General features: G+C 34.0%; 1 protein-coding gene across 1 annotated transcript; it reads right to left on the bottom strand.

Moving 5' to 3' along the window:
- Nucleotides 1-1,303: 1,303 nt before the first annotated feature.
- LOC134236604 (uncharacterized) lies at nucleotides 1,304-12,928 on the bottom strand (the record flags this gene model as incomplete). The annotated part of the gene is made up of 9 exons (XM_062718779.1): nucleotides 1,304-3,124; nucleotides 4,091-4,278; nucleotides 4,531-4,670; nucleotides 4,916-5,709; nucleotides 7,182-7,267; nucleotides 8,291-8,471; nucleotides 10,194-10,290; nucleotides 10,555-10,684; nucleotides 12,837-12,928. Coding segments are annotated over 9 exons (2,505 nt in total), but the record flags the coding sequence as incomplete, so codon positions are not given.
- Between the last annotated feature and the right edge of the window lie 467 nt (nucleotides 12,929-13,395).

The following is a 13,395-nucleotide window of genomic DNA, read 5'->3' on the forward strand; positions in this document are numbered from 1 at the left end:
CAAGTATTTTTTTTTCTATATATTTGTTACTTAGATGAAGTGCTTTCAAATGGTGTAAAAAATTGTATATCAATATGAGTTACTTTTAAAGATATTTTAACTTGAATTTCCTCTGACCCATTTTTCTCAAATTTTGACCAGAGGAAATTCGGATTGATTCTGTTTGCCTCTTCCATGATTTTGGGGGATTTTCTATTTGCCTAAATGAATAAGTGTATTGAAACTCAATCTTTTTCTTTAAAAGAAAAGGGACATTTCATTTTTTGGGGGACTATTTAAGACTTAGGGGAAAGAGGGGAGGGGGGGGGGGGGGGGTTAATATCTATTTTCATGTCCACTCACATTACCTGAGGATAATTCTTTAATAGTTTGACTAATCATGGCTTTGCCTGTTCTGAGTTGAGAGAATTTTACAGACATTTCAAATATTTTTCTATGCATACTTTGCTCCACTTGTGGCCCATCCTTCCCCCAGGAATGATTGAATATAGGGTATGTAATGAAGCTAAATTTCACGTAAATGTCATCTTTTCTTCAGTGGTTCTTCAGAAGATTTTTGAATAATGCCACCAAAATTCTTAATTATCCCCCACTTCAAGAGGGCGAGACACTTCCTATGAACAAAGTTAAATCCCCTTAATTGAAATTGGGCCAGTTGGTCTTTCAAAGAAATAAAATATATCAAACTTTACACACCCCAGACAAAAGACCGATTGCCAGACAATCTTTGATCAGAAAAGCTCACTCGGGCTTCCGTGTCAGGTGAGCTAAAAACCACCACATAGTAATCATTTCACTATAAACGTTTCACAGCAAAATTCCAGTTATTGAAAATGAAGGGAATAAAAAAAAGACTAAATGAATGTTTTGAACTACTAGTTGTACCAATAACAGCTAGTTTAATTTGCGTCATGCAATGTAAATCTCTCTTGATTTCATTGTATCAAACAAAATGTTCTTTATTCAAGATGAAAAATGATCAACTATTTAACTTTATTCAGATCCATGTTCCTTGTGATAGAGATCTATCAAATCGTTACCTTTACAAGTAACATACAACATTTTTATATACTGTAAACATTAGATTTTTTGTGCCTTTGACAGAAAACTGCTGTTGCTATATCAAGAACATCGCTATTTTTATGACCTGCGTATTTATAAGTACACAATAAAAATTTTGCTAGAAATCAAACCTAGCCCGATTGTTGAAAAATAGATTACTGCCAAGTATAGGTCATACACAATATTAAACATTTACAGAATTTCCTTTCATATTCATTTGTGCATGTTTCAATTTAATATGCACATAGTCTTCTTCAATAAATATCAATGAACACCTTTTAATTTTTCATGTATGCTCAAAATATGGGTAATGAAAATAAATTGTTGTCAATTTCTAAATAAGGATTTATTTTGAATGGAAAGAAAATGTTTTGTTCAACTACAAACTACCTATAACAATAAACATTGAAAAAAACAATAGTACATGGCATAATTATACCCCTGCTCTGAAGCACAGGGTTTATAATGTTTTTCTTTCTACACTTGTGTGTCTTTCTGTCAGTAACAAATTTTTGTCCAATTTTTCTCAGCAATCACTCATCATGCTCAATTGCTCATCACAGATGCTTTAAGTTTTAGCACACTCTTTCTTTAGCCATGCCGTATGTTGGAATTGGTTTTAGACGAATCTGATGTCAACTTCCTGATTATCTGTGCATCTGTCTGTACCACAAATAGTAAATTTTTGTCACAGTTTTCTCCACAACTACTCATCACATTTGGAATTGGTTTTAGACGAATCTGATGTCAAATTCCTGATTGTCTGTGCATCTGTCTGTACCACAAATAGTAAATTTTTGTCACAGTTTTCTCCACAACTACTCATCACAGTTGGAATTGGTTTTAGACGAATCTGATGTCAACTTCCTGTTTATCTGTGCATCTGTCTGTACCACAAATAATAAATTTTTGTCAGTTTTCTCCACAACTACTCATCACAGTTGGAATTGGTTTTAGACGAATCTGATGTCAACTTCCTGTTTATCTGTGCATCTGTCTGTACCACAAATAACAAATTTTTGTCACAGTTTTCTCCACAACTACTCATCACAGATGCTTGAAATTTTTTAGACATGAAATATGGTTGGATTCATTTTTGTACGAATCCATTGTCAATTAACTTTGTTTATTCCTGTCTGTCCATATTCACATCAGAGTGAGGGTATTACTAGTGAGCACTGGCTCACAGAAATCAAACAAACAAACAAACAAACAACCAAACAAACAATAACATAGTTACATACAAAGAACATCATACAACTGCGTTACTGCTCAGATCTGAGAAAATCTGCAACAGAATCAATGATTTTTCTAGATTTTGTCACACGCACACTGTTATCTGTTATCTCTGTCAGCACATCCTGTACTCCCTCCCTACCATTTCTGCGATAAGCCAGTTGTAAGTGTGATAAGGAGAGTCCACTGCTGGCAATCTTATTTCCCATTCCATTCGAAATCACCTTTTGGTCCAATAAAGGCTTTAGTGTGCTCATTAGACTTTTTGTTGTGTTCTTGTGATGGAATATGGCAAAGGCAGAGTTTGAAGTGAAAGATGCAGCAAGTTTGACTTCAGGGGAAGGTCCTGTATGGTCCAACAATCTCTTCAAGGCTAAGACATCCTGTAATGAGTCATGCGCACTGTATTTGTCTTGTAGAATTTCTTCGAAGAGGTGTAACTGTGAGTATGATGAAAGGTTTGGATGCGAAATTTTGAAAAGAGGTAAGGTATCAATGAAACCAATGACTGCAGATGAGAATGCCTCCAAAATGTTTAATTTACTCAAAATGTTGAACAGCACAGGAAGGTCAAACACTTTGGAGTTGTGTCCAACTAGAACAGCATCTGACTCCGATTTCTTCATGAAGTCGATAAACTGGATCAGTGCATCCTTAATGCTGACTGTCTCAACTTCCTCATCATTGTGGTACATTTTATTGTTGACTACTTTTATTCCAGTAATTTCTGTAGCTTTTGAGGACATTGGTTTTTCTGGAATGATGTATTTGTTGAAAACCTCATCATTTCTAACTGCAGACAACTGCACAATATGAGAATCCCTTGCTGAAAATAAAAAACAAATAATTTAATTTTGATTGTAACGCATCATTTGATTGGATAAAAAATTAATCTAAATTGTATAATCTGGTTTGCTTACGTCACAATGACTTACATCAAATTGTATCAATCCGCTTGACGTTACGTTTAAAATATGAACTATTTGAAGGCGTTATAAAGAGAAAATTTGTCTTGTTTTATATTCTTGATGATTGAAAATTAAATCATAAGGAGTGAATTAAATGGCAACCCAAATTATACTGCTACAACCTGGGTTGGAGCAGTTTACGCTTTTTTTATAAACCGCTTTGAGGTTTAGAATGCGTAAACTGCCCCAACCCAGGTAATACAGTATAATTTGGGTTGCTATTTAATTCATTCCTTAAGTAAATTCAAGTTTTTAAAATTAAAAGCATTAAAAAAAATACATACAAAAATTGATATATTGTAAATGTATTATATTTAGCATGTATGATATTTGGCAGAAATTGACTTTTGAATAAGTAAGCGTAGATTTGATTTAGCGCATTTCTTCATTTTCTTCTTTATGTGTATATGTGCAAGACATTTAGCGTTGTACTTGATTTAGCGGTTGCTGCGTTTCGCCAAATCCGCTATTAGAATACACAGCCAAATGTAATCCGTTTACAGTATGCATGATTTAAAAAATTTTGAAACATTATAATAATAGTAACCCTCTTCCCCAAGACTTAACTCCTTCAAAGATGCTTGAATTCTTTCAGAATATGCAATTTCTTTTTAATCAGTGTCCTCAGAAGGAAGGGTAAAGTTTTGAAAGATATAAAACATGCTCAACTACTTGTACCAATACCGGAATTATGCAAGAGTCTCTATTTCTATTCGTTTTCTATGATAACTCTAGTATTATTCCTTCAAAATGCATACAAAAGAAATACCGGAAGAGGGCCATAACCATCAGCATTGACTTAACATTTAAATCTAGGTTCTTACCGAGTCCAGTAGTTTCCAAATCAAAATAGATCTCTTCAGCATTTAACAGCTGACTTGAAGGGAGATGATCATACTTTGGAATTGTTTTTGGAGCTGGAATTTCAACGATGTCAGAGGCCTGCTGGAGATCACATCCTGTTAAATAACTGATGCCTTCCCTTGTTTCTTTTGTAGAAATACTTTGAATTCTGTAAAGAAGATGTATACTGTAAAACAAATGATTCTAAACTGAGGTCTTACAAAAGGCCTAGCAAAATAAACAATCACCTAATGTACAGCTAATAAATTAGGAGTTGTAAATAAATGAAAATCCTGATATTAATTCCCACTTAAATTCATACTTATCATCATTCACTTGTTCTTGGTTTATTTTCATTTTTGAGGTTGACAAAAGGTTTTTTACACCTGACAAATGACAATCAAAGTATACTAGTACGTACTTCCTGGCTTTCAATTCTCTCCTTCTCCTTTTAAATTTCTGTGTCACTGAAATGGCCTTCTGTCGCTTTCTTTGTAAATCCCTCAGAATGCACTGTCGTCGAGTATAGTAGCCAGGAGAGAGGCCCAATTTCTTGTTAACCTTTAATAAGGATAAAAGAATCTATTATGTACAACTACAATGTACATACATATACAATACAATCTGCTTTTGATTAAAATTTGCAGAATTTTCAAATGTAAGAGATAACTTGAGTGGTTCAACTCAGATATACAATACAATCTGCTTTTGATTAAAATTTGCAGAATTTTCAAATGTAAGAGATAACTTGAGTGGTTCAACTCAGATATGACACAATAAGCATGAAAAAATAAAAATTTACAAACCTTTACAAGATATCTGTGTCCAACATTTTTCTGGGCTACACATGCAGCAACTCTATATCTGAGGCTTGAAGAAGAGCTGTAATGATGGGTCTTTGGGGCTTTTGCAGACACCATTCTGTGAAAACTCTCATTCGACTGTGTGCTTCCTAAGCATGAAAGACGATCAGAATGACTTGCATATGAACTGAAGACTTCTTTCAGATCATCCTGAAGGAACCTATCTTTCAGGGGTTTTCCATGTGGAAGTGACTTGTACCTCAGGTTAGGGTTGTTAATGAAGTTGCACCACCTTGAGGAGCAGTGTTGGTGATCTCCAAATATGTGTAATGGAATTGATGAAAGGTCTTCTTTGATTTGAGAAGCATTTCCTTTTCCCTGTGCTATGGAGTAACTGAAGCATTTCTGAATGTACTTTATCACAGACAAAGTCAGAGATGAATGTTTTTTCTTCAAGGTAAACAAAGAGTTTGTAAACAGTTTCTTTAGATGATTTTTATCAGACAACTTCTTAATATCAGCATTGACATTAGCTTTCAGTCTTGCAATAGTGGTAGAGTCCTCATCTCCAATGATTCCATCAATGGTTATTCCTTTACTTTTCTGTAGATCTTGGACCATCTCAATAACCATATCTGCCTCCATGGCCTTTGAACTACCCTCCCAATTCTTTGAGCACTCATGGGCTGCTGGATTCTTGTTGGTTGATTCAGCTACACTGCATACTCTGCAATTCTTAGACCTCAGAGAGTATGACAATACTTTGTTGGAGAGAGGACCAACCATGGAACAATGACCTGAAAAATTACAAATTAGAAAAACTGTATAACTTATAGATGTATTCGTTGTTTTTATTAAAGCATTTTTCATGCATTTCTTAACTTGATAAAATGTATGTCTTAATACTTTGGCAAGGAAAATCAAACTCGATCACTGATGTTACATGTATGCATTTGGTAATAACCTTTAACCCCTTTAGTCAGCAATGAACCTGTGCGTCCAGTGCACTATAGCATAATTACATGTAGGTCAAATATTTATTTTTCATGAGGGGTGCTGTATAATTAATGCAAATCGTTTAACTTTAAAAAAGTAAACAGTTGCTATAAAACGTGTTTGCAGGATGCAATAGGGACCAAATTCCTACTTCTTTGAAGTTAGTGTTCTAAGTATTGACAATGCTTTGGTAAATAATGTTTTTAATAAGTGTCGTTAAAAATTGGTTGCGTGCCATAGAGCGATTAGCGAATACGCTAACTGTGTAAAATCACCTAATATTTTAATATTTTGATTTGACTCATTATGACTCTTAATGATTTTTCCTCCTATATATATTCCCGTGTAAACATTATATCCTTTTTTGGCTCCATTATCCCACCTTGGGTCCATATTTCGAACAAAACTGAATATGCTTTACCTGCATGAGCAACATAACTATTCATGGCTGTTCTTTAGAAGAATATTTGACAGTTGAACTTTGAGATATGTGTCTTTCTAAATTTACTGCATCTGTTTGCATACATATTTAATGGAATCAAGTCCTAAGCAAACTTAATGCATAGTTTATGTTGGGCACGAAGTAAAGTAATCACTCTAATCATCAATATTTTTTTTTATTTTCCTAAAATTTGTCTACTGTAGAAGCATAAATTTTCGTGGGCATAAAATTTTGTTGCTTTGACATCAAAAATAATCTCGTCGTTGTTTTAAAACTAACCCTAGGTCTAAAAAAAATATGTTTGTTTCCTGTAACCCGACCGACCCATTCAAATTACCCCCGGGTGAATTTTTTTTCTGACAAATGGCAAAACTTCGTTTGATCAATCAGCTGATTCCATTTATTAAAAAAAGAAAATTAGCTTGTAGCTTAACTTGAGACATAAAATATGTCAACCTAGTTTACATTTAAGTTTGATTAGTTATAAAGAGTAATCATTATTATAACAACAATTTCCCCCTACAACTTTCTGAAGATCGTTTTCTGCCGCTAGGCAGCCATTTTGGATGCCATGTTGGATGTCCACTGTAAATATGACACCTGGTATATTGAGTCCAGGGATGTTTGACAATTCATAAGAAAAAAAAAATCCCGACCTACCGACCCTTAATTTTTTTGGAATGTTACAGGAAACAAACATATTTTTTTTAAAGCCCTATTCAATATATAGTCATATAAAATTTCGTGTGGGATTTAATTTTGTTGAATTTTGTTAACGGAATAAACAAAATTTAATCCCCCCGAATATTTGTGCTTTTACAGTATTTTTACCTGATAAACTATCATATGTCTTTCCGCTACCCCGTTTTTGCCATCCAGCATCTACAGCAACAACTAGTCCATTTTCGTTCATCTCTCTGAAAAATAGTTAAATAACAGACATCAGTTATTAACTGTGAACCTGTCTCCTTTAGAACACCCCCTAATGTGCATAACATTCTGCATATTTATCAACACAAATTATACTGTACATGACTAAACCTTATATTTATCAGTATATCAGATTCTATTAACTTGATCACTATCAATTATTATTAGGTATTCCCTATGATTTTCATTTGGGGATCAAAACTAAAACACGAGGCTCTTGGGGCTTGGGCCACAATACTCTAGGAAGTCACTGTCTCTGTCCAATCTAATTAAAATTATTTGTTAGATCCACTTGCATACTCGCTACACAAACATCTAACAACATCTCATTGAGGGTCACGTCAGAGGTCAAATTCTAATCAACCAATCAAATTGTCTCTTGCAAAATCATTGTTTATTTGTTGACGTAATTGAAGAAAATAAGTCTAGGGTTGTTCCGAATTTGAACTCTGAGTGACCCTCTATAGGATGTTGTTAGATGCTAGTGTAGCAATTATGCGAGCAGATCTAACATCTAATTTTGATTAGACTGTGTCTCTGTCACTCTTCAATTTTTTTTCTTCAATCAAATTTTCCTTTTTTAATTCATTCTAGGAATGAATTTAATAGCTACCCAAGTTATACTGTATATCCTGGGTTGTGCCAGTTTTGGCTTTCTATACAGCGAGGCTTTCATTTCAAAGCAGGTTACACTATTATAACTTGGATAACTATGAAGTTAATTCCTTATAATTTAATTCTCCATCAATAAGTAAAGAAAATAAGACAATTTTTCCTTCAAAAATGCATGCAATTAGTACATACATGTATCTTATATGTAAAATTAAATGGGTTGTTATGTTTGTGACATACATGTTAGTAATTGTGACTTAACCAACACAGGTTATACCATATGACCACTACACATGTATGCTGGACACCCATTGATCTGATCAAAAAAGCTCTATTGCGCCTTTGGCTCATTTGAGCTAAATAGTGAGATTTAAACTGAATTTATATTGTTTACACACTCATTCATCATTTCCAGTTCCTTCTGCAAAGCATCAGACATAGACTCTGCAGCAATATCTTCAACAGCTCTGCCTATCTCTTTCTGTCTTTTGTCCAGCATGGCATGGCTTACAGGTGGTATATTCAGCTCAGAAAGGAGACTGTTGACTTGCGTTGCACCAATACCAACATGTACAATTGCTGTAAATACAAATTCATAAATGTAAAAAAAAAATCAATCTAATCACTTAAAACAAGAAGCTTGTGAAATACAACACTCACCTTAGTCTCATTTATTTTCTCTCTTTATTACCAGAAATTAAAAATAGAACCCATACTTTTAACAAACTAAACCCCTAGGGGTAATGGCAACAAAACTTGAATTGATCTACATTAGGATGATTCAATATCAATATGATTAATACAGTAATAAGGCTTTGCTGTTCTACAGAGAATTTTTTCCATCTGAATAGTCAAGTGGTTTAGAGAACAAATCAAAAAAAGTCCCATTCTAACTTGTTATACCCTTTCTATGATGTGAATATAGGTTCTTTTGTGAATATACAGGCAGACACATGGATAAATAGGAAGCAGACATTGGATTTCTATAAAAGTGAATTCCATCATATGGCATATTGCCAAAACAAGGTGTGACTGTGTGGTAAAACACAAGAGTAAAACAGTATACCAGTACCCACTTCCCTCTCCTTTAAAGCATATTTTGAAAAGTTGACAGACAGATAAATGGAAAAAGATCAGAAAGCTGAAATGAGCCTCTGGCTTCAATAAGTTAAAAATAGCTTGCCTTCTCATCAAGTTTTTATTCTGAATTAAACATTATCAGGGGCGGATCCAGGAATTGAAGTTAGACGGGCAGGGTTCGACATTAACGTTAGTCCGTTAGTCCCAGACTAATACATTTTCATTTGGACTAATAAAAGTTGTGGCGTATTAGTCCGAATGGACTAATAAAGTTTTCTGGGGGAAAAAATTACCGAAGTTCTCGACAACTTTCACTGGAAAACCCGTATGTATTTTTAGCTTTCTTGCATCTTGGCGGAAAGTTATGTAATTCTGAGTCAATTCGGCACTTAATTTTAGGACTCATTGGAATGAAATTAAACATTTTAGGGATTATGATTTATTATGACTCATAAAGAAAGATGTCGGGCATTTGGATGTCGTAATCATTTATAGAGAATAATGAGATCGGGAACACGATCCTAGTTCCTGATCAGGCAATTTCAACAAATATTGGTATAAAACATTTCATGTAAACGCATGCTTTGTTTATTACAAAAAAAGTATAAAAAGTACCTTGAAATGTAAATTCTATTGTTTAATTATATTTTTGACGGACTCATAAAATTGCCTGTGGACTAATAAAATTAAAGATGCACTAGTCCGGCTAGACCAACGCCGAAAAATGTTAGTGTCGAACCCTGGCGGGTTGGGCGCCAGATTCAGGCAGGGGTTCTGGGGGCCGCCTTGAGGCAAAGCCCTGGTGGGGGCCAAGGGGGCGAAGCCCCCCGAAGCTCTTGGATTCTAGAGGTTTTGTAGGGTAAAAATGAGGTCTACCGAGTAGACATCAGAAACATTTCCTCGACAAAACTATGTTTTATGCTAACTTTGACAATTTCAGGGGGGGGGGGTGCACGCCGGGTGTGCCCCCCCTTAAATCCGCCACTGATTACATCAATTTATAGATACATATACCTATTTACTGGCTATGAGGACAAAAGCAAGTTTATTGTCCCCCAAGACAGCAACAATTTCTCAAGGTGCGTCCAAGTTGCTGTTGAGGGGGACAACAAACTTGCTTATATTGGAATATACAGGTAAAACTCAATCAGGCTCTTGTGACTTGACAATAATAAATATACATGTAACTGATGTAGGGGATGTGTACGTTAAACTTCTTACCTGCTGATAGCTTTGTATTTACATCCCACACTCTTCCATGTTTTTTCCCCGTTTTTACATGGTTAATATGATTACACTTTGTATTGCTGCAACAGACCTGAAATGTTAATGTAAAATCAATGAATCCCTAATTACAGGTCACTGTTCTAAATTCATTCACCATTAATGAAATCAAATGCTTGGGAAAAAAGAATTTAAATATGCATTACTTCATATTACTTCAAAGAAAAAAATGTAACATCTTTCAAAACTAAAAATATGGATATATGGAATACTGCCTGTTTTATATGGAGAAAAATTCAAGGAAAAACCTTTCAAGGTTGTTTTTATACAAACTGTGCAAAAATTGGTGAGTTCATACCTTTAACAAAGAAGCTAAACCATATGTCAACACAGAAATAGTGTGTGAAAGTTGTAATGGTAAGCCACATTTACAACATCCCCGCAAGCCCTCAGCTAACACTCCAAGTTCTACTACTCTCCTCCCCCTCCTTCCAATCCTCAGATGTAGTCACTTCTTCCCCATCCACCATCTCCTCTCTTTCCAGTATATTCAAATTTGGCAATTCTATGAATAATGAATAAAAATTATCACCATTACACATTCTTTATTATCTACTGTAACACATCCTGACTAGTTTACTGTTTAGATACACTTACTAAATTCCAAGAACCAGTTTTCAAAATAATTCATAGTGCCAACATATTTTTCCATATACCGATATTTCTCAAGATATTCTGAAATCAATCTAAAATATGATCTACTTTCTTTTACTCTACATTTGCTTGGGCCCCTGGTCATTCACATGTAAACAGACGGTGTATGAGGTGCAGCGAAGAGTTGCATAGCATTTGCAAGATCTTTCAACATTTTAAAGTTGATTTCTTACTCCAGATTGTAAGGTTAAGTAGTCTGTATTAATAAGTTAAAATCTGCATCAACAACTACACCGCCATTTTGATTATGAATGTAAAAGAAGCTATATGGTTGAACAATTTTTTCCCGTAATGCATTATCATGATTATATACCTTTCTATTTTCAAAACAATTAGACTGCTAACATTTTGTTTGTGACTTAGTAAGATCATATGATCCAATTAAAGAAAAATCATGTAAATCTCAAATTCAAATGAGCAAATATTCATTGAGTTTAGAATAGACTTTGGAGAAAATTTGTCCTGTCGTTCCCGCTTAACAATTAGTGTTGGGCCCATTGGCAAGCTGATGTCAATTTAAAAAATTCAGGTCAATTTCGGAATTGATTTCATAATATCTTAAGAAGTATAAGGAATTATGGAATGAAATTTGAAGGAATGAAGATTGTTTATATATGGATAAAAAGTAAATTTGTAAAGCATTCAATTTAAAAGAATTTTATTGGTGAAAGTAGGTACCCTATGAAAAGAGTTCCATACCTTTATTTTTTTTTTTAACACCTCAATTTTTTTTCTAAGTGATCTAAAGGCCTGTGGGTCAAATGAGTATATCTTTCATCACGTGCAGTGTATTAAAATAAAATACAGTAATTATCTTTGATTAGTATTGTCATGTAAGGTAAGACATCAGCAAATGTAATTTTTTTTTGTAACAGCTAGGCCTAGTATATATATATATATTATTGAAATCCACATATAACATCATGTATAGTTAAATTTATTATTATCAAATATGATTCAAATTTCCATGTTGCACTTTGATTACAATAGGCCATGTGGTTTTCAATAAAATACCCCCCCCCCCCCAAAAAAAATTATATTTTTAAAACTTTGTTGTCAATCAGATGAAAACTTGTTTTTATCAAAATATATCTTTGAAAATTCAATTATATACTTGATAAAAACAAGTTTTCAATGTCTTAGTTATGTCATGTTGTTTTTCAATGAAATATTGAGAAAAATTCAATATCTTCTCTTTTGGTGCACATCTTTAACTACTATAATTTTTTTTTTAAATAGCTACACGTAGTCATAGTTCAAAAAGTCTTTAGATTGGACCTGGTATATAAAATGAACATCAACAAATTCATGTACCTCCCTTTAATATTTCTAATATTTCTAATAGACCTATGTGTAATCATGGTAATTTAGATGCAGATATGAAAACGAGTCTTTTAGATTACGTATTTTACATGTACAAACCGTGATCGTGATCAACGCTGACAGGGGTTGCACTGGCGGAGTAATTGTGGTCTGTAAGGATAGCTCCCCTAATCCATCGAGTCAATTGCCCTGCAGATACTTTATCATATCTCTCCTTCTGCTTTTTCGAGACGAACCCATGGCGTCTGTACTTTGGTTTCACCATCTCAACCAAAGTTACCGCGCAGACCTTGACTTCTCGTCTGCTTTTTGTTTACATTATCGTAATCCGGTTCACATCCGCGAAATGTAAAATGCTTATTATATGTTTATTTTCTGGCATAAAAAATCTTTATAATGTTACTTTCTATGGATGATGATTATAATTATTTGTAGAAACTATTAATTCTCTGCCGTATTGAATTCTTTATTATAACGACATTCAGACCAATTTCCGGCAGTTCGAGTTGCGCGGTGAATTCAATTTCGTCAGAAGCGAAACACCTTAAGCAATTATCCTTTCCTTAGTATATAAATTCTCATTGAGCATCTGACGTACCAAACCAGAATTCCGCTGTCAAGTTTCCGAATCCGTTTTTATATTCCTCCCAGGTTCGGTAAAAATCCTCAGATCCGTCAAGTCGACGTTGAAAAACCTTAAATTACAAAAGGCAGAATAAGTTTAAGTAAGAGTTAACCAACAACTTGCACAACCAGCATTTTTTTTTATTCGTAAAGGGGTATCATGGGCGCTTGTTTCACACAGTAAGCTTAGTTTTCTACTATATATCGACGACGTATTGTCAATTAACAATGGTAATTTCCATTCCTACGTCGATACGATATATCAAGGAGAGCTTTAGATAAAAGATACCACAGAGTCTGACACATCTGTTTCATACTTGGATATTTTATTTAAAAAAGACGTTAATGGTAATCTAACAACCAAGTTATATGATAAACGTGACAACTTTAACTTTCCTATCGTCAACTTCCCTTACTTATGCAGCAATATACCTTCATCACCTGCATACGGAGTGTATATATCTCAGTTGATTCAAGAGCATGCTCTACGTATGAACAATTTCTAAAAGGAGGTAAATTATTGACAAGCAAGTTGATA

The sequence above is a fragment of the Saccostrea cucullata genome, unplaced genomic scaffold (assembly GCF_032062105.1).
Source record: "Saccostrea cucullata isolate Sc308-1 unplaced genomic scaffold, CSIRO_AGI_Scuc_v1 ctg14375, whole genome shotgun sequence".
In the NCBI taxonomy this organism is placed as follows: Eukaryota; Metazoa; Mollusca; class Bivalvia; order Ostreida; family Ostreidae; genus Saccostrea; species Saccostrea cuccullata.